Source organism: Sander lucioperca, chromosome 22 (assembly GCF_008315115.2).
Source record: "Sander lucioperca isolate FBNREF2018 chromosome 22, SLUC_FBN_1.2, whole genome shotgun sequence".
In the NCBI taxonomy this organism is placed as follows: Eukaryota; Metazoa; Chordata; class Actinopteri; order Perciformes; family Percidae; genus Sander; species Sander lucioperca.
In genome coordinates, this window is record NC_050194.1 from 21,947,082 (window position 1) to 21,969,738 (window position 22,657).

General features: G+C 40.5%; 1 protein-coding gene across 1 annotated transcript in view; it reads left to right on the forward strand.

Moving 5' to 3' along the window:
* The window catches only part of sema4gb (sema domain, immunoglobulin domain (Ig), transmembrane domain (TM) and short cytoplasmic domain, (semaphorin) 4Gb), a 37,412-nt gene that overhangs the window by 6,105 nt on the left and 8,650 nt on the right, over nt 1-22,657 (forward strand). Inside the window, exons 2-13 of the mRNA XM_031315337.2 lie at nt 42-319; nt 11,047-11,195; nt 11,603-11,665; nt 11,967-12,065; nt 12,158-12,251; nt 13,403-13,516; nt 13,891-14,045; nt 17,481-17,656; nt 19,715-19,853; nt 19,942-20,164; nt 20,364-20,479; nt 21,647-21,801. Coding sequence (XP_031171197.1) covers nt 175-319; nt 11,047-11,195; nt 11,603-11,665; nt 11,967-12,065; nt 12,158-12,251; nt 13,403-13,516; nt 13,891-14,045; nt 17,481-17,656; nt 19,715-19,853; nt 19,942-20,164; nt 20,364-20,479; nt 21,647-21,801 — 1,628 coding nt within the window. The 5' untranslated portion in view covers nt 42-174. The remainder of the gene's footprint in view (nt 1-41; nt 320-11,046; nt 11,196-11,602; nt 11,666-11,966; nt 12,066-12,157; nt 12,252-13,402; nt 13,517-13,890; nt 14,046-17,480; nt 17,657-19,714; nt 19,854-19,941; nt 20,165-20,363; nt 20,480-21,646; nt 21,802-22,657) is intronic.

Consider the following 22,657-nt stretch of genomic DNA (forward strand, 5'->3'; position numbering starts at 1 on the left):
TTCATTTCTCTTTTAGTTATACACGTTTTTCTCTTTCTCAGCTGGACGATAATCAAAGAGTCTGCATCTGCTTGCTGCTGGGCCTGAAGATACACATTTCTCACGCATAGATTTTGTGTCCAACAAATTGAGTGCAATTAAGGCTTTGCTTGGACCCAGGTCTGAGTGTTAAACATGGGAGACCAGCGATCAGTCCAGCCCCTCCGGCCCCTGCTGCTGCTCCTGATGCTCCTCGCCAGGCTGTCACAGCTGTGGGCCTTGCCCTTCAGCCCGTCCCTGGACCTGGATGTCACCCCCAGGACTACTGTCTTCTACAAAGGTACATTTTCAAACTGAGGCAAAGACACTGTGGGAGGTGAAACAGAAATGTGCATGCCTGTGTTCTAAAAACAACCCATTTACTAACACAGTCAGCAGTTGGAGCTGCTATCATCTATGTAAATACACAGACATTATACAAATATTTTAGATACAGAAATAACTGGGCTCAAGTTGTAGCTCACAGTGTAATTCTTTGAATCCATGGCAACATTATACATTCTTTTTACATCCCCAAAGCTGGGGAACTGTAGTTTCAAAACATGGCAAATGATTATCCCCCAAATAGAAGGAAGACAAAGATTAATAATAGAACTGACAATGACAAAATGCATTGATATTACTGTGGGGAGAGGAGTGAGGGGGGCATAGTGTCAGACTTTGAAAACCCCTGTTCTAGATGCATCCATGCAAACACACACATACACACACACATGTACTGTTACATGTCGACTAAGCACTCAACTCACTGTCCTTATTTGAAGCTGCTCCGGCTCCTTCCTCCCTCCCATCCTCGTTTAAGAAGTGGCACATTTTCGAAGTTGGCCCTGAAGACAGCTCCTTCATGCTCAGAGTTATTAATCGCCTCTCTCAAGCCCTGTCCTAGATCACACGGCTCAGCAAACACTTCTAATGAAACAATAGACAAGGAGCCCTCATAAAAGAACACCTGAGCACAGTAGACCTGATTAGTGTCCGTGCAGAAAATACTGCTGAGTAGGTGTATTTTGGCACAGAGGGGGTGTTTACACACATCATCAGCACCTTCCTCTTTCTACCTTACCCCCTCCCGCTTGCCACCAGCTCACCTTTCCCCTCCCACTCTCCTCGTCCTTCATCACTGCGGCAGAGGCTATCACTGCAGCGAGAAGGGAACTCCGGCACTGACAGACTGATCGGATGGCTTTGCTCTTACCTTCCACTCCTTGTCAGTGTTCTGAGGATGAGTATTATTAGGGGACGGGTGGAGTGAACAGGGCCCAGCTCTATTGCCAGCCGAGCTCTCCGGTGCAATGTTATAAGAGCTGTTGAGAGTGTTGCAGAGTGAGATGATGCTTTGGAGATGGGAGGATATGCTGCTTGATGCTGTGCATCACAATTACTCAGGGAGATGAGAATATAAGAGAGGTGGAGCCACTTTTTAGTGTCTCTTTTGCTGCTTTACTGTGCATTGTCTTGATTCAACCTGAGAGGACTTGTTGCAAAAATGAATATTTAGTTTACAATTTGCTGGAGCGGGAGGAAATCTTGTGATTATTCCTCCTTCAAGGTCCAAGTTTTCCTTCACAATGAACTGATTTGTTGTGCTGCAGAGAATATTTGGAAAAATATTTATGGCAGACCCTGCAGCACTAAAAAAATACACATACTGAACATGGCACTACTTTTAATCCTACTGTTGTGTACTGCAACCAATGGAAGTTGACAGCAGTGAACTGATTACTGATATCAGTACTGTTATTTATCAACCAAATGAAAAGGAGACACTTGCTAAACTATGAAGAGATGGAGCAGCACATATAATTCACTAAGCCTCATTAAGTACGTTTCTAATTGAATCATAGACAGAACTCATTGTCTATTCTCTTAAAGCCACTCCTTATTGCGATGCCTCTGGCTATTTATTTACACATCTCTGAATCTGCCTCGGATTATAAATCTTACATACTCTCTAGGCACTTTTCTGTGCTGCAGCCAGAGTCAGTCTCTCATCTCAAATTTTATTTTTCTCTTTGCCCTCTTAGAAAGTTGTCCTTGACCTACTTTCTAATCATCAGGGGAGTCCATGAGGGTGCAGGATATGCATGTGTGTCAGCATGCGTTTTGTCAGTCTCCATGTGAGCTGTATGTGTGTGTGTGTGTGTGTGTTTGTGTGTGTGTGTGTGTGTGTGTGTGTGTGTGGGGAGAGGGCATTTGGGCCGCTGTCACTTTCCCTGTCACTTGGGGGAGGGGATGGAGAGTGGCAAGCTCCAATTCACAGAGGGTTTATTAGCATAAAACTATACTATGTATGGGTTTGTATGCTAATGAATGGTTTAGGTTTAGGGAAGGATAAAGGGGTACAGTACCCATATAGAAAGGAATCTCCCGTTAATAGTAATTTAACGAATTGTATAACGCCTCAGAGAGAAGATCTGCCTAGATGTGCAGGACTGTATATAGAAATAGGATGGATTTTGTATGTGGGTGTCACTGCCTATGGGAGACTCTGTGGGAGGATTTATATGATGCTTCTCGGCTGGGGTGAGGGGGCGCTCATTAATTTACAGTATGCTTTTCAGATGGTCTGTGTGAGTGGGAGTACAAGGACATGCTGTATCAGAGGGAGCTCAGATATATAAGAAGGAAAATGACACAATATGACTTTATGCACTCTCGTATGGAAAGGTCAGGTAGGTCGGAAAAAACACTATAGAAGAAACAAAAAGGAAAGGATCCTGCATAGTGTAAGAGCCTTGCAATGGTAACATTTTACAGATGAAGGTTCTATTCCTGAAATAAATATTATCAATAGATCAAATGACTATGTGTAACGTGAAAGGGGTCGCTTGTAGTGATGAACCCAACCCTGCAGTTCTCCTCAGCTTTGCAGAGCATTTTAGGATCTTTCAGCTCTTTGTTTTGGTTTTATGGCCTGCAACTTTACTGTTTTAGTTCAGTCTCATCGCTCCTATCAATCTCATTTTCAGCTTTAATTAGCAGGCAGCAGCTGTTTTCAGTCAAAAAGCTCTGATAAACCCATTGTTCGATACCTGCCCAGCACCATACAGCAGACAGACGAAGTTAGTGACTAGCTGGTGAACATAGTGGAGCATTTAGTAGCTAAACAGCCAGATATTTCCCTCAGGAGTTGGAGAACAAACCACAGATAAAAAAGGGGAGTGAATACATGACCAAACATGACAAAATACATCCTCAGTGTCTGCTTGATGTGTAAATAGACAGCTGTTGGCTAACATGTTCGCCATATCAACTTAATAAAGTGATATGGGCGCCTGGGTAGCACACCTGGTAGAGCGCGGTGCCCATATATTAGAGGTTTACTCCTTGATGCAGCGGCCACGGGTTCGACTCCAACCTGTCATTCCCCCTTTCATGTCTTCAGCTGTCTTATAAAAATAAAGGCCTAAAATGGCCATAAAATAATCTTTACAAAAAACAAATTGATAATATGTCTGCCTTCAAGTGGCCAAACAAAAATGAAATAATGCAGCTTTTAAGTTAAACTTGCAGTGCCACAATGTAAAAAGCTTTCCAAATAAGCAAAAATTACACACAGAAAATAGCCGCTTGGATTAGCTGTTGTAGCTAACTGTAACTATATATATTCTGGGGCAATTTGCTGTAGTTGTTGTAGTTGCAGTTGTAGTTAGCCAACCTAACTACTAAATGTCAATGTAAGTAAAAAGTTACTTTCCACCACTGCAGACAAGGTCTTGAAATGATCCGTGTCAGATCAAAACGTGGTGTGTTTAGCAGTAAAATCACTCAGTTTGTAATCTTTCGGAAAATGTGTGGGATCCTTTCTGTATAATAAGAAGTTGAATACATCCAGTTATGTGTGCAGCTTTCACCTTTTCTCCCACAGGTGAGATTAAAGCTTGACTTTGTTCTGAACTCTGCTGTTTGCTCTTGGGGGTTCCTGCCTCTGCCACCAGACCTGAAGTAATGCATGTTTGAAATATTGATGTACTGTAAGTTGTCTGTTGCTGCTAAGACAAGCTGAGATGGCAAAAGAGGTTATGTAGTAAGTTTCCTCATGGTTAGCACTATTAGTGTTGTGGTAGTATAATAATACAAATCTGCCAACTTGATGTTTTTTTTTGTTGATTAAGAGTTTTCTTCATCCAGTATTTTAATTACAGCGTTGAGGAGTAACTGGATTTACTGTTCAGACCAGTCTGTTATCATCTTTTGCAAACAGCAAATCTGTTTTGAAAGAAATGATTTACTCACATTTTCAGCTCATTATCTGACTGAAGTTGTTTAATCTCTGTGTGACAGCACTGTTACACCATTTGTTTTTTACCCTTTTTTTTTTTTTTTTTCCTCTGTTGTGAAATTTTATACTTTAGACTCTAAAATCCACTGAGACCTCCGTGATGCTTTGATCTTAAAGCCCCTCGGATATAGTGTGAAAAGATCTTATTGGTGATTCACTGATAGCATCTAGCGAGACCTGGAATGACACAGGAACTATTTGTGTGTTGTGTATGTAGGATAGGCTTTCTTTTCTGAAAGATGAAAGCCTTGGCTGTCTTTCATCTCATTCTGCAGTCTCCCCAGTTGAACAGAGTTCTACAAAAGTTTTGGATTTGACACAAGTTTTGAAAAAGGTATTGTGTCTGTGTCATTGTGAGATGTGATAAGACCAGAGGATTATTTGCACTGATTCAGAATGGAGTTGATCCAAACACATCCAAATAGAAGATAGAGCACAAACACTGGCAACAAGCAGCCACGATCAAAAATAAGAAGTCATTTTTCCTGCGGTTCATAGTTCACACAGTTTTTTGACACCTGATGGAGACACCTGTGAACCACAGACCTGTGAACTTTTTTATTGGATGTACCTTCTGCAGAAGAAAGCTGTTGACAGAGAGTACTGTGGATTATCCAGAGTAAACGTTGCACAGAAATTGTTGCTGTTGTTGCACAGAAATGTTGCTGGTAATTTAATAATGAGTATGCAATCAACTCCCAAAACAATTACATTATGAAATATCAAATCTTTTTTGATTGTCTGTTTTGTTCTGTTTATGCTCCCAATGCTCCCACTCGCCTTTTTTAAATTTCACATACAATACAAACAGGTGTACAAAAGCAACATTCAGGCCACTTAAAAACTAAACAAAACAAAGACAGACAATTCACATACATAATTTCATATGATATTATTTCTCAATATGTCCTCTTCGTCTCCATTTTTTTAAATATGTTCTCATGTTGTCTCTAATGTCCCAAGTCTTCATAGTGTTTTATTTTATTTTCACTACGGTGGCCAATCATATTTTATTGTAACCTGCAGGTATCAACAGTTAAACTGCCTACAGGTAACCTTTGAAAAGCATGTCAATTTAAACACAGACTTCTGTTTTTTGCCTAATAGTTGGCAATGATATAAGCCTGATAATATCATTTGAAATGTCCTAATGTATAAAATAATGGACTTCATAATAATGGAGGAAATACACTCTGCTTCTTTGTCTCCTATTTTTGTATATTAGGGCACCCAGTTGCGTATTATCGCTTACATAACACATCGTCATTGAGTAATGACGTCAACCTCATTGACTGAGGCTGGTGAAGAAGTAAAGAGATGCTTATATAATGTGCGTAAAGTTGACGACAACTGACAGTTCTGACACTGTCCAAAGAAGTTAAGTCAGCCTTTCCTTCCAGCATTTGTTCCCAAATCATTTTTGCAAGCACGTGTGTGTGCATGCATCGGTGTGTGTCACATGCTCTCCACAGCGTGTCTAGTGATCAGTGAGTCACACAGGAAGTCACACACACTCGACACACACATAAACACAAACACACTGGATTTACTATAATCTTGGATCCCACTTGGAGAATGACAAATATGTCTGAGCCTGAGGAGCACACACATTCTGGACGCGCCACCTGTGACGGCTCAGTGTTGAGACACACGCGCTTTAGTGAACACACAACACACACACACACACACACACACACACACACACACACGCCCTCCCCAGATCTTCTAAGTCACTGATTTAGAAATGTCTTCACTCTTTTTCAGGAGACAGATGAAGGGTGAAATAAGTCTAAAGTGTGTGTGTTCCAGGGGCGCCTGGGTAGCTCACCTGGTAGAGTGCACGCCCATATACAGAGGTTTACTCCTCGACGCAGTGGGTGGCGGGTTAGACTCCAACCTGTGGCCCTTTGCTGCATGTCATTCCCCCTCTCTCTCTCCCCTTTCATGTCTTCAGTTGTCATATAAAGGCCTAAAATGTGAAAAAAAGTGTGTTCCCATTGAAAAATCTGACAGATGTTTCTAAGGGACATTTTGACCTTATTGAATGATGTACTCTGAACATTCACACAAACAGGTTTACACTAACACACACACACACACACACACACACACACACACACACACACACACACACACACACACACACACACAGGATCACAACAGTAAATAGAAGCTTCTGGCACAGCTCTGTTGACTTTCCTCATTGAATTTGCAGCCTAGCACAAGGTACAGTGTGTGTGTGTGTGTGTGTGTGTGTGTGTGTGTGTGTGTGTGTGTGTGTGTGTGTGTGTGTGTGTCAACATGGGTCTGTTGCTAATTTACTGAGTATATTTATGGCCATGTTCATGCTGATAAAACTGTTGACATGTTATGTTTTGGTTTTGGTTGTTTCTATGTTTAATGCCTCACTAATCACTCTAATGGACTCTGCAGTTTTCCCCCTTTAGCCTCTTTTAGCTTATTGTTTTAGTTTTACAGTCGTGCAAGCAGACTGTTTGCAGACTGAAACCTTTTCAAACATCTGGATGTTGTGTTGTCCTTAAAGAGTAAGGGACGTCAGGTGTTCAAAAGTGTGCCAACAAGTCAGTGTTGCCTGCAGAAAAACAGCACACAGTCCGACCACGGAAAGATCTGAGACCAAGGTCGCTGTGCCTCTGCTGCCTTGGGGCTGGGGACATTGTGTACGTCACCGTAGTCCTTCTCATCAGCACTGTGCTAGTTATATCCTGCAGACACTGTTTTTATAAGATAGGAAGCAAGGCTTTTGCTCACTCTTGGATGACTCACATGTAGTGGACTCTTTACGTTGCCTTTGCCTGTCATTGTGTTTGCATAACTCTCTCTTTAAACGTGATCTCTGAGAATATGCAGTGTTCCCGTGTTGAGGATTATGTTTTGTTGTTTGTGCATTTTTGTGTGTGTCACCCTCTCCTCTTTGATGCTTATCAATACATAGATTCAGAACGTGCATTTGTGTGTACATGCCATTTATGTGTGTGTGTGTGTGTGTGTGTGTACCAGCTTGTGGTGGAGAGGGTGCCCCACCCCCCCTGGCGTGTCCTGACCTTTGGCTGTGTCGGAGGAGCTGCTCATTGCTCACTCAAATGTTAGGCGGACTTGCTTTGAGAAATAATGGGTGGCAGCCACACTGTCTTATTTGTGGATTCCATTAACAGTTACATAAGGTTTTGCTATTGCCATCGTGGAGTGGCAGCAGTGACTCTTAAAAAGTTTAGTTCACTAGAATTGAACTATGAACCTGACAATAAATGGGCTGAAAGCAACACAAACACTTCAGTCATTTTCATTTTCTTTTTTTTTTTGCAAACTAAAACGTATGCAGTATGAATAATCTTTCAGGATAATAATGGTTTATTACAACTTTGGTCTAATTTTTATAGTTTTGGCCATCGTTTCTATAAATTATGTAACATTATCTTACTCACCAAGTTAACTGCTCAGATGTGGGAACATCGCTAAAAAGAAGTCAGACAATCAGACAGGTTTAAACAAACTCCCAGTTTAAAATGGAGAGACTAATTTGAAGTGTATGTATTTATTGAGGTTAGAGAAACACTTAAGCGATTAGACCCATTCGATGGATGTGAAGCATCCTCGTTAAGTCGTGGTGGACTAAAACCAGCAAGTAGTTTGCCTCCAATAAAGTAATCTGCCTCAAGTGTCGGCTTGTTTACAACCTGTCTGGTCTGACCACCAAGTTATAATAAACTGAAATCATCGTCACAAATCTTTACAAATGCTGAAAGAACAGTGATTTGGGCCATACAAGTGTATCTATTTACAAAGTTAGATGCAGAGGCGTGCAGTATCTACACTAAGGGCCCAAAATGAATGTTTTGAAGATTCAATTTTTTTTAAATGTCACTGTTGATGTAACTTTTGTGGAGGGTTTTCTCTACCAGGAGCAATATGTGCGGTGTCATTCTTCCAAGCTTTAATCAGTCTGACGTGCATGACAGAGCCAGTATGATAATAACCTAATTATTGACCAGTGAGCAGGATTGCTGTGGTTGTCTGGCTGTCAGTGACCAGTAAGAAAAAGGCTGACAGGAAGGAAGGTGGGCGGTAAGAGGGACCGCAGTCTGACTCAGTCTCTGCCTGCTCTTCTGGAGAGTAGACGGGCACTAGCAGTCATCCCTCAGTGTGTCCGTGAGACAGTTAGACAAGCAGCCAGTCATGTGGGCAGGAAAACACCCTCCATGTGATGTTGGGGAAACATCATCGTGTTGTATTACGCAAGATCAAATGCGCCGAAAGACTCGCTGTCATCCTCATTATCATCACGGCCATTATATATTATATTAAAAGCTTTAGTAATACTGTAGTTGAGATAGTAGAGGCCCTGAAGAGTTTGTCTTCTTGTATCTTTGTTTTGCAAAAAACAGGGTTTACAGTTTAATTTTGGGACACTCCTTTAACTGGTTCGACAGCAACTTTAACCCGACTGTTAACAGAAACTTGTTGTTTTTGTCTCAAACTGTGCTGTGTCTGATGAAACTAAGCACAAACCCTGGCTCATAATCTGAAACAAACATCTCTTTTTTGTTTGCATAAAGCCCATACTTGTAGATCTTAAATGTATGGTAACAACTGCATTGATATTTGGACTTTTTACTCATCATCCTTGCAATACTTCTGTGCATTGGTAGGGCTGCACTGCCTCAGCACTTTTTGGTCGTTCCTGATTTAAAGAGGAACTCCACCAATTTTAACCATCATAATCAGTTTACTAATCATGGGTAGTATTACTCAGCCTGTGAAAACATCGTGTAATGTGTTTTAGGGCTGTTGTTTGTGGTGCTGTTGAGTTATGCTGCATTATATTGAGAGGCTTTGATTTTATTGCTGTATATCACCCACATTTGCTGTTAAAATGGCACTAAATTGACCCTGATATAATTCAATAAGTCCAAGTGAAATTAATGAACTGTGGAATGTAAAATAACATAACACGTCAGCTTGCATTGCTGGCTAATCATCTGTGTACGTGCAGCAGATACACTGTGGTCCCCTGGCCCTCCCGGCTGCACAAGACCCTTTTCGCTCCATTACATTAAACAGTAGAACAGATTGATCGCGACAAGCGTGTACCTTACACCACAGTAAATCGATTAGCGGGGGACAAATATAGGTTGTCTTATCACTGGGATGCTGCTGCCATCGGTTTCACAACAGAAGAAAAAGACAGAGAGGGAGGAAGAGAGGCGATTAATAAGCCCATCTGCTCTCTGCTGACTAATATTCCTCAGCGTAACACTGTTGATACCTTTACTTATTATGTTGTTCTTTCTGCATGTGTGGTTTCTTTCTTCTTCTGTGCGTCAAACTTATTAATCAGACATTAATCTTCACTTGCATCTAACTTTTAGTTCAAATCAAAGCTCTGTAAACCTACTTTTGCACAGAGGGAGAAAAAACAACGCCCTTCTTTTTTTATTCTGCCTCACTTCTCTCTCTAGTCACACAGCAGCAAAGCGACCTGCCCCCATTTCTGAGGGGCTACACCAGAGCATGTTCAAATATTTAGTTTAGTGCACCAGGCCAATTATTTCGCAATGGGTTAATCATCTATTTGTCTGCTCCCTCCTCTGTCACCCACCCACACACACACACACACACACACACACACACACACACAGCTGATGATGCTGTGGCAGTACAACTGATGTGATTTGGCATTACTGGGCCATGAATCTTGCTGAATGCCCTAAAATGTTGCCTCCTCTGTGCCCACATGCTCACACTCCCCACAGTCCTGTCCTCTCAGCAATCACTCCAGCGACCCCCCCATCTCCCAGACCCGCTGTCGAGCCTCTCTCCCATGCAGTCACGCCAAGTACTGTATGTTCACTTGGGGTGTGTAGACTCTGGGAATCCTCCAGTGAGTGTGAAGTCAAGATATAAGCTTTTAGTCAACCTATTCTTGCAGTCTGCAAGCAGAGAATTTGGAGCTGCTCATACATGCCCCTCCATGGGACTGTAAAGTGTTGGATTCTGATAAAAACATGATCCCAAATATTTACATTTTTTAGTACCTCAGTTTGAGGAATATTAATATCTCCTAAAACATTTAGATTTTCATTTAACAAAGTAACGCTAACTGAAACGCTTTAATGCTTTTTAAACACAAGCAGCTGCACAAGAACCTTGGCTCAATAAAATAGTATAAAATTAGCAATGAATTCTTTAAATGGGAACACCTACGAATTAGTCTTTCATAAAGTTAGGAGGCTTGCAAGAGACCAAAATATTGCTGGATGCTCCAAAAATACACACTGTCCACATACTTTTGGCCATATAGTGTATAATGATATAGTACATTTTCTGGAAATTCAATATTGGAACTATTTTATATTTATATATATTTATATATGAAATATTCAAATGAGAAGGACTGTTTTTGGCTAATCAAGTAAACCAAATACCTCATAATTGATTCGCAACATTGCCCACAATTGCATGATACAATAACAGAGATATTACAAGGCTACATACCTGATATATAAAACAGTTAAGCAAAATATGTGACAGGGGAGCTTTGTCTGTTAAAATAGGAAGAAAGGTTCCTTTCCCAAACTGTTAACACAAGCCTAAACCATGAAAATGACCCTAGTCCAAAAGTACAGGAGTGTTCACACAGATTTGTCCATTACCAAGAAAGAAACCTTTGTTGTTATACAGTAATGTGTGTCATATATTTGCAGGTCTGTTGAGCAGAGCCAGTTTCACTGGCTCTTCCCAGAACTACAGCACCCTCCTGCTGGAGGAGGGGGCCGGGCTGCTGTACGTGGGAGGCAGAGGAGCCCTGCACGCCCTCAACACCTCCAACATCTCCACAACTGCAAACCTCACAGTGAGTGCCACGGTCAGATCACCACGTTAATTGCGAGGAAGAAACAGCCCAAACAAACCCCCGCATCACAAGTTTTCTCCCATAAGTGTTAAAGGAGGACAAACTAATAATAGCCCTAAGCAGATTGAGCAAATCCCATTGTGTTCCTCCAATTTTATGGATGTTGGATTAAATGCACCAGGCGTTTATTCAAGGGTTACTTAACAGAGTCAGAACTCAGTGATGCAGCCAGAGAATAAAGTGAGCTGTCTTCTCTGTAATCGCTTCCTGTTTATCACATGCACACACTTGTTTTCTTCTCTTCATCTCCCCCTTCTCTGTCCATAGATCTTTCTATTTATCTATCTGTTTCCCTCTCTATTTATTGAGCTGACTCATCCTTATTACCCCCTCCCCATTGTTTGCAGATTGATTGGGATGCTTCCCCTGAACAGAAGAAGCAGTGTCTCAACAAAGGGAGAGACAATCAGGTACAAGGCTGTGGCTCGACTCTCGCTTTTTCTTTTGATGAAACTCTTTATTTACTGAGTAATTATAGCAGAACATAAATTAAACCCTTTTGCTTTGTGATGTGCAGATTGCTTCTGACAGCAACAAAGTTGAAAAGTCCTTTCAATTGCTTAATCCATTTTTCCTAAAAAGAAAATCACACTCATTCATTGAATATTTGCATAAAATAGCCCATACATGAAGTGGATTGACTGGCCTATGTTCTCCAGTTCTTTCTTACTGTGGAGCCAGAAATAACCAGTTTTTCTCTGTTTCCTGCAGACAGAGTGCTACAATCACATCCGCTTTCTGCAGCGATTCAATGAGACTCACCTATACGTCTGTGGAACAAACGCCTTCAGACCTCTTTGTGCTTACATAGTAAGAGCGTGCGTGATTTCATTTTAGTGCAGTTTTGAGTAGAAGGAAACAAAGGAATTGAAATGAATACTTGTCTTGTTTCTCTCTGTCAGGATGCAGAGCGGTTCAGATTCTCCTCTGGCTTTGAGGAGGGCAGAGACAGGTGTCCATATGACCCAGCAAAGGGATACACTGGCCTCCTCGTAGGTGTGTCTCCCAAATTAGCATTTAATCTGTTCCATATACAGCATGTTGGTGTAGTCAAAGCAGCATGCAGGCATTATTAGCCTTTAATAGACTAAAGAGGAATTGTGGCTTCGGAAGTGTAATGGTTAACCTTTTAGGGCACAATGATTGGTCCCCGCTCAAACAAAAATAGCCTGTAGCCATGCTAGCTGCTTTGTGAGGCTGTACGAAATGCTAACGTCATCATGTTAAATGTCTGTGAAGAATCTCAGTCATCCAGGTCATGATATATCCAAAGGGGCTAAGTTAAGGGCAACTGGACTCGCTTTAGATGCTCACAATGACAATTCTAACATGCTGATGTTTAGCAGATGATGTTTACCATGTTCACCATCTTAGTTATTGTTTGCTAATTAACCCTAAAGTTCATCTGAGCCTGATGGGAATGTCATTAGTTTTGCAAGTAATTGCTCACAAAACTGAAGTTCTGAGCTGATGATGGTGCTGTATGAAAAGTCAGAGTATCACTAAAGTTATTGCAATTCATTTTAAGGGGAACACGAATGCCTGAACCAAATTTCATAGCAATCTATCAGATATTTGTTGAGACATTTCATTTTGGACTAGCTAAAAATACTCACAGTTTTTTTTACAGTTACTTACTGATATTTTATTTCAGTTTTATTTAATTGTGTTGTTGATTTCCTTGTGAAGCACTTACAAGTAACTTAGTTTTGAAAGATGCTGTATAGATAAAGTTAATTATTTTTATTACTGGGAGAAAACACCAACAATAAACCTACAAATGACTGCCAAGATGAAGATGCTCACTCGATTTGTATAACTAAGACTGCTGAAGGCTCATATTAGTTTCGGCTTAACATTGGAATGTGAGTGTTGTATTAAGACAGATCTGAAGAAATCGGAATCCTTTATAAGGCAATCTAATTCAAATAAAGACTCAGGGGAGACATCCAAACATTCTCTTGGTTCACTTTTAACAACTTAAGCATGCTAGGATGTGTGTCGAATTACTTTACCAAGTATTACACCCACATTGGGTGATAGGTCAGTTTGCCTACTTACTCTGCAGTATGCCAACTGTTTTCATTTACATCTGGTTTAACTCTGATGGCCAAATTTCCTTCTCTCTTCTTCTATCTGTTAATCAGACGGTGAGATGTTCACGGCCTCTCAGTACGAGTTTCGCAGCTCTCCAGATGTGCGCAGAAACTTCCCCTTCCCCACGCTCAGGACAGAGGAGGCCCCCACCCGGTGGCTCCTGGGTAAATACATCACACGACAACACAAGTCAAAGAAGGGAGATAATCCCTGAAGAAATACGTCAAGTAACGAATAAGTGTGTGCAAAAACATTGCAGACACTGGTTTATATAATTCCACTTGCAGTAAACTACTAAATGGACCAAACCGTATAGCAATTTTGCACATTTTTAGCTCAAACTGATTGACATGGAGATTGAAAATCACATCAAAAAAATTACACTGCAGCTCTAACTGGCTTAGTTGTGGCAATTCAATCATACTTAAAAGCTCCATCTTTGGTTTCCAAGGAGACACTTCCCAGGCTGCTAATAGGTATGTGTTTGGACATGTGGATCTGAGTGTGTGTGTGTGTGTCGTGTTTGTGTGTGTACCAGAGGCAGATTTCGTGGGCTCCGTGCTGCTGAAGGAGAGCATCAACAGCTCTATCGGTGACGACGACAAGATTTACTTTTTCTTTACGGAGAGAAGCCAGGAGCAGATTACCTACCCGAGCCAGACCAAGGTGTCCAGGGTTGCCCGAGTCTGCAAGGTCAGAGAGAGCAACTAACCCCAGATACTGTTAACCATAATCGTGTTAATGGTTGAATGGTTTGGAAAGTTAATTAAAAGAAAAAAAGGTCATGGAAAGAAAGTGTTTAAATGAGGGAGAAGAAAAGTCAGTATTCAAAGTGCAAAAATGGTGGTATTATTTAACGTGTTACGTCACTGATACAGATGTAAATGGATTTAAGGAGACTTTCTGTTCTCAATTCTTCTCTCTCAGCTGCCATTCTCCTCTTACTGCTGAATGAACCAGCAGTTGGGTGTCTCTAATCTTGGTTTCTTCGCTGACGGTGGTTCTTTCTGTGCCACACTGTTGCCAGGCAAACTACAAGTCCACCAACCTCCACCTCCAATGGCAACCCCTCTCCCTCTCTTTATTGCCATCTTTCCCTATTCCACTCCTCCTCCTCCTCCTCCTCCTCCTTTTTTCCCTCTCACCTCATTTCAGTTGCGATCAGCATCCCCGGTCTAGACAGCATGCCCAGCATCTCCTCTCTTTCTTTCTCCCTGTTGTTTCTTTTAGCCATTTATGGTGGTGTAATTACCATCACAGTGTGCTGTTGTGCTGAAATCACTGTTGCAGTTTTTCTATGGGTTCAAAAAAAAAGTGTATAAAAGACTCTGAGCTGGTAAAGGGATGTTCAGAAATAAGATCAAACCCCTGCAGTTGCATACAACCTTTAGTGATACTGTGAAAAAGATTTGCATGAATGTATGAGAGATAAAAAAGAAATAATGAATGTGAAAGCTACAAATTGACTAACCACTTAGCAATCAACTATTAACATCCAGTCAGAGTTAAATCAATACAAACTGCAGGCATGAAATGCCACAGCAAATTAAACTTAACAAGGAGAAAGCAAAATGTATTTCCAAAGATTTATCACTTAATTTCTTTTTTTAGGTCTTTCTGGAGATGTTTTACCACAATTTACAGCCTCTTTTGACACATAATATTTCTGGCTTCATCATTCCTTTAAAGTGAAATTTTTTTGTTATTCAGATGTGGCTGTATTTTTACTGCATGTATTCTGCATGGATTCAGACATGACAGGAGCTTTAGAAAACAGCCACAATGCTTGCGTGATATTTGGCATCTGGTGCATGAGAGGAAGTGGTATTAAAAAACTAATATTAAGGAAGAAAATCTGTTCTCTCATAGGCTGCTGATGATAACCACATGCACATTATGCACATTCATAAGTCTTTTCTTTACATGGTTTCACATACTGTTCACCTTTGCACAGTATTGCACATGCTCACAATCAGGCAGTAAAGTTATTTCTGAACTTTTTTTAATCTCATATACTTGTAGTTCATCTCCTCACAATTCTCTCTGCATCCAAAATAAGTCATTTTTGAAAATACGTTTTGGACTCCTCAGCTCCTCTCTCTTTATCAGCTCTGTGGAGTTGTCAGAGCAGTCGAGAGTGTAATAACTCAGTCTGAACTAGGCCATGGCGGCACATGCAGATGTCGAGCTAGTCCCCAGCTCAGCCCCGTGGAAGCCAGACTCCATACTGGTTGGAGGCAGATCTGCAGATAGCGATGGCCCTGGCAGTAGCCTCTGGCCTGAATCTACTGAAGACTTGCCATTTTTGCGCTGCCTAACTAGTTGTCCTCTTCTGTTTCTCACTACCCAGCCAGACCGCATCTACTACTTCTGCAACCATGACCTATTTTCACCGAGAAGGGTGTATATTACATGGAAACAAGATCTTTTCAGCAACAGAAAGAGCAGGAATCAATGCAAATCATTATTTAAGGCAAGACACTAAAGGTGAAAAGGCTAAAAGATTGAACTGATAGATATCGCCATGAAACTTCCCCAGTTGATTACTTGCATTAAGGCAATTATTTTGTATTACAAGTTGCCTGAAATGTTATGTTTTGATATGCAAATGAGGTATTGTCTAATTAAATATGCACTAATTTGCATACATTTCCAGAACGGAAATCTGAACATAAAATAAAGCCAGGTTCAAACTTCTTGTTTCTTTTTGTGGTTATATAAGAGTCAAAGGTTTTTACAGAGGGAATTTTTTTTCTCTTTTTATCATTCCATAAATCAGAAACTACTGTCAACAGCAAATAACAAATCTATTTTTTACCATGACTTTAGTTATAAAAATGTTTATCCGTCTATGAATGATATATGAACCAACCCCTCAGTGAAAGCCTTCAGAATACAGATAGCAATAAAAATGGAAAGTTGTGTTACTGAAGTGGAGATTTCTGGCTCAGATGTATGAGAACAAAATGAATTTTGATAAATCGGCCTTTAAAGATATGTATCGTAAAATGACATACATTTTTATTGGAAACCATTATTTACAGACACAATATCTAATCAAATCCTTAACATCCTTTGGAAATCCACTTCATGTCTGGCTCAAACTGCTTCCATCATGTTGTCTTGGCTTAATTTCCCCAAAGGCGTATCTCTACGGTGCTACGCTTGGATTCTTGACTCTTATTTTCTTGGATTTACGTCATGACAGCTCGACGACCCGGACGGTGCTTTGAGTGACATAGATTGTAATCTATCAGTGCATCCCTTTAGCTCTTTCCACAAAAAGAACCTCGTATTTATTTCTATAAGAAATGCTTCTGTTGTTGTCTCAGTGGCATCTTCTCTGCCAACACCAACTCTGCAGAGGTTTTTTTCTGTGAGAAGAATTTGTCTGCAGTCTTTTGTCTTTCACTTTTTACCAACAATTTAGTTGGTATTATTGATGGAAGTTCTTAATGCAGGCATTTTTGTGTTCCATACTTATGTGTTATGTCGATTTAGGCTACTTTGCCTTTTTGTGTGGGAGGCCGAGGCAGGCAGGCAGAGCGTTTTGATGAACGATAGACTTCTGCGAAAGACATAAATGAAGAAAGATGAAGGGCTATAATGCCAACAAACAAAGAGAAAAGAAGTCTCTGTCTGTTTTTTTCTCTCTTCTAAATGAGGTGTGCTAAATTATTCTTTTAGGTAGAGATTTCTTGCAGCTTCTCCTCCCAGTGCTACCAAAATGCAATTAGGGCAAAATGTGATAAAGTAGGCACTTACATTCAGCTCCAGTTTCACAAGACTCTCCTCACTTCCTCCTCTCCTCTTTATATGTGTATGTGTACATTATGATATTTTTTTGTAGATGATAATATCTTTGTTTCACTGTTATTACAATCACAGATTAGTGAGCGTTAATGTGAATATGAGTGAGAGAGTTAATTTGTGTCATTTGAAATGTAAATGCCCGAATCTAAATTTAGCACAAAAAGTAAGGAAATTTGTGTTTGGTAGATTATTTCTCTGTGGTAACAATGCTTTTTGGCAATACATCTTATACCGTTGAAAAGCCTGTTTAGTTCGTGACTTTATTTATTTATTTATTCATCCATCCATCTATCCATTGTCTCCTCTGTGCTTCAGAATGACTGGGGTGGCCAGAGGACCCTGCAGAGGAAGTGGACCTCCTTCCTCAAGGCCAGAATGGTGTGTTCAGTCCCAGAGTATGAGCTGCACCTCAATATCCTGCGCAGTGTGTTCATCCTGCAGGGTCCAGATGCTCAAAGCAGCATTTTCTATGGCGTCTTTGGCTTGGAGTGGTAAGAGACAACATCAAATTCTGCTTTTATTAAAGTGGTCATTTGTAACTATCGTGAGCTAAACCGGGTAACGTTATCACTGTCACTGTGTCACGAGCCAAAGCATTAAGAGTTTGTCGTAGCAACCAACGTAATAATAACTTAAATTTATTTAGCGCATTTCATGAAGGGTAAAGGGAACAAGGGAAAAGAAAATAAACTTAGCGCAAAAAGTAGGAAATTTGTGTTTGGTAGATTATTTCTCTGTGGTGACAATGCTTTTTGGCAATAAATCTTATACCGTTGGAAAGCCTGTTTAGTTCCCTTTCAAATGGTGCCCCATTTGTAAGGAAAATTTTAATTACGTTTTTGTGCTAAGTTTATATAATAAGGCAGGTATAAAATACAAGAAAAAAAGTTATAGTGCAGCAGTGCAAGAAATGAACAATTAGCTTTTAAGTTTAACAAAAGGCAGCGTCAAACAGAAAAATCTTCAGCCTTGATTTAAAAGAACTGTTTCCTGGGAGTTTGTTCCAGATATGTGGTGCATAAAAGCTAAATGCTGCTTCTCCATGTTTAGTTCTTCTCTCATAATCTGAGGACAGAAAGCTGACTTGTCCCAGAGGACCTGAGAGGTCTGGATGATTCATAATGTTGCAGCAGATCAGAAATGAACCATTTAGTGCTTTATAAGTAGAAATGTTGTTGTTTTTCTGGTTGCAGCTTCTCTGCTGTGGAGATATGCTGCTTTTCTCTGATTTATGTCATTGTAAATTGAATACTATGGTTTTTTTTGGACTGAACAACTGGTTGAACAAAAACAATTTGTTTGCAGACTGGGAATTTATTTTACATTTTACAGACTAAACAGTTAAAAAATGATCAACATATTTATTGAAAAATGAGAGCAATCATTATTTCAAAGCCCTCAAAGTCAGTTGTTATCAAAACAGAGCTGCAGTCAGAGCTGATGTGACAGTGTCAGAGGATGATGGCTGCCAGCCGGTGGAATATCTGGCAACGATGCAAGTGTGTATTTATGTTGATATGCAGAGTCATGCTGCATAAAACTGTCCCAAGAGTGTTTCTTCTGATGGAGAGGATAGCATTACAACGGGACAGTAACACTATCTATTTCTCTTTTGGCATATTGTTTTCTTCTTTTTTTTTTTTTTTACTGCTACACTTCCTTTTGTGGATATTCGAGCTCAACTTCTGTCTCCTCATACACTGCAGCAGCTGTCCTTTCTGTCTTTTTCTTTTTTCTTTCTTTCTCTTTCTTGTCTTTCTACATGCTGGTTTAAAAACACACACACACACACACACACACACACACACACACACACACACACCTGTGCGAGTAGCAGTCGTCACTATGCATTACACTCAAGCATGCAACAGTGAGTAAACCCCTGAGCTCTACTGCTCACCCGTTTTGAAGACAGATTCAGGTTTCACTTCAGTCTCATTTTACTCACTTGAATGCTTTTGAAAGCTGAGGTGGGCACACAATGGACTTAAGAATGTGACGCAGACATTTTCCACCCATTACTAATCTCACCTGTAGGGCTTAAGATTAAAGGTTCCCAACTTCCAACTCATGCTGTCGTTATGTTGTTAGACAAATCTTTTCTTTCACCAAAGCCACAAATGGGCCTGCTTTATTCCTGACTCACAGGGAGTGGGTATTTCAGTGCTGTGAGTGTGGTGTTGAAAAACAAATATTTCCCATTGGAGTGGATCACAGGAGCAGCTACTGGAGATAAAGAGGGAAAATTACACACCTGTCAGTGACGGCACTCCCACATGTCCATTCAAGACAAATTGATAAGATCCAGGAGGGAAATGTGAGCGTAAATAAACCAAAAACTTTACCACCGTAACACCCACAGTTTTCACAGAATAGAGAAGAGCAGATTAGTGCCGATCTGTGATGTGAAATTCGATCTGGGTGGCAGTTGCTCCCCAGATAATAACCTCTCTGTGTTTATCCAACTTTTAATCATTTATACTGACTGTGTCCTCTGGATGTGTCTTTCGGGGTGGTGGTGGTGGTGGTGGTGGGGGATCGTCTTTCAGGAAAAATATCAAAGCATCTGCTATCTGCCAGTACGCCTTCTCAGATGTGCAGAAGGCTTTCGAGGGGCCGTACATGGAGGTGCAGGACTCAAAGTGGAGGGAGTACACGGGGAAAGTTCCAGAGCCAAGACCTGGATCTGTAAGCTTCATCTATTAAAACCACTCATTCCACCATCAGTAGAGTATTTGATGTCCCGCTCATTTCTCTGTCTCTGATCTCTCCACAGTGTATAACAGATGTGCACAGGGCCCAGGGCATCAACTCATCTCGAGACCTCCCAGACAATGTCCTCACTTTTGCCAGAAGGCATCCACTGATGGCCGGCCAGGTGCACCCAATAGGTGCGCGCCCACTCATGTTCAAGAGAAGTGTCAACTATGTCAAGATAGTCGTGCACAAGGAGCCGGCGCTGGATGGAAGCATTTATACTGTTCTGTTTTTGGGAACTGGTAAGTTTTGCTACTGAAAAGACCAAAACAAGGTATGAATGGGCTTGGAGCAGAGTTCAACAGAAGTCAGAGAGTATTAGGAGACAGGGTTGGTTTTGGTCTTTTTATGGGATTTGTTGACAACGTGAAAAATATAGAATAACACCATCCTTTACAGAAACAGAATTTTATACTCAAGTGTCTTGTTCTTTTCTTACAGATGACGGGTGGCTGCACAGAGCTGTAGACATTGATGGAGAAATGCACATCATAGAAGAGTTGCAGCTGTTTGAAAAACCCCAGCCCATAGAGAGCATGGTCATATCCTCTGCTCTGGTATGTGTACGTGCATGTAGAGATATACAATAACAGAATGAGAGTTTAAAGATCACCTCCACTCAAAAATGTGTTTTTCCCATGTTTATGTCCTGTAAAATGTCTGGCCTTGACTGTACTGACTTGTATCTGTGGAAAGTGTTTGTCACTAAGAGGTATTTTCACGTTCTTCTACCGAAGGGGGAGATGTCTGTGCACTTTTTTTTTTTTTTTTTTAAAGATTATTTTTTGGGGCTTTTCCCTTTATTGTAGTGACAGTAGATAGATGTGAAAGGGGGATGACACGCAGCAAAGGGTCAAAGGTCGGGTTCGAACCCGGGACGCTCTTGCTTGGTGAGCTAGAGGCCGCCCCAGATGCCTGTGCACTTTAAGAGTAGATGTGTTTCCAGCCCCTTTTCAGAGTTTTTTTTAAAAAACATTTTACGTGGAAACCCATGTTAAACTAAATATTAATCATGGAAGAGTATTGTTTATATACTTTAAAATCGGTCTAGAGCAGTGTTACTCATTTTGCGGCTCGCCAAGCTTTTATTTGTGGCTCGTATGTCATAAGGTAATATGATCATGCAGTCAATACAGATATTACAGCTGTAACATAAATTTAAGTCTACTCTATTACAGATAATTTACATTTAAAAAAATACCCCAAAACAGTGGCATTATAAGATGGAAATATAGACTAGAAAAGATATTTAAACTTGCTCTGCCATTTCGTCCATAACACTGACTCACTGCAGAGTTGCCAGTTTGGGCGGTCTTTCCAGCTTTTAACACAGAATGTGCTAATGTACTGAATGGGCCAATGTAGAGAAAATTGCATGTTGTATGTTCAGGGATGTCTCCTATTGACTTTGTCCTGTCAGTGTGGCTTCCATGAAAAAAATAGTGAAGACCACTGGTCTAGAGGGTACTTTGATAGCCTATTTCTGTTCAAGTAATGGAAATGAAATCCTTTTATATACCATAGTCTGGCTAATTAATACATTTTATTGCCTACATTTTTATAAACTACATACATAAGTTTTGGGTGTGGTGCTAATCTACAGCGACAGTGACTTTAATCAGGATGCATTACATAGCTTATGTTGCGTATTGTAATTTTAGGCCTTAAAGGTCAAAAGAGTAAAAGGTTAACAGTTCGAAACAGATTAATGCTTTGTTTTGCAGCGGAGTCTCTATGTCGGCTACCATTCTGGAGTCGTGCAGGTACCGATGTCCGCCTGTCAGAGGTACACTTCCTGCTATGACTGCGTATTCGCCAGAGATCCGTTCTGTGGCTGGGACGGGAGAGCGTGTGTGGAAATATCTTCACGTGCACTGAGGTGAGGGAACACACACACCTGTACACTAACAAATGCACATCGAAGCAAGGAGGCAAACATAACAAGTGACTCTCAGTGTTTTATAGAAAGTAGAGAACACACAGACAGAGTGCTAACAGGAAAGAAACAAAGATTTGAGAGAAAACAATCCAAACTCTTGCTGAGACAGATCATTGTTGCATTGCTTCATCATAGATCCTGAGTGTATATCTCCCTAAACCTCCTCTGCAGCGCCACCTGTTTGTTCTCTATCTGCTGCTGCATGCATTTAGATGACAGCCATAGAAACTTTCAAAAACTTGTTTTTTTTTGCTCTTTCATGCAGAAAATAAATAGTGACATTGTATACCTTCAATTAGATATTAGCCTAAAGATGTTGCCAAGAGTAAATAACCCCTCCACATTATTAATGTAACTGTGAAAACATATGATGAACTGTTCAGAGAAAATGATGGCAGGATGATTAAATACATCATTATTGTTAGCCCGTCTTAAAATGAGTAATAAACCTACAAAGATGAATAATTTTGACACAGCGTACAATATTTGTATTACGTGACCTTTATTTCTTTCTTCTGGGCCCGACAGCAATACTGGAGTCTAATTAATTATTTATACAGCTTATGTTCCCTTCCAACTGAATTTCTATGAAATCGGGTCTAAGACAATGCAGTCGACCTGGATTTTTCCCATCACCTCTGTTCAGCTCAGCAGGAGCTTCTTCTGCAGTTCAGCATTTAGGTCAAGTGTAACTCAGCATCTCAAACAGAAAAGAAAAAAGAAAAAAATACATGGAATTTCCAGACTGTTTTACAGATCATAACTTTGTACTTAAGTGTAGTACTTGTACATGTAC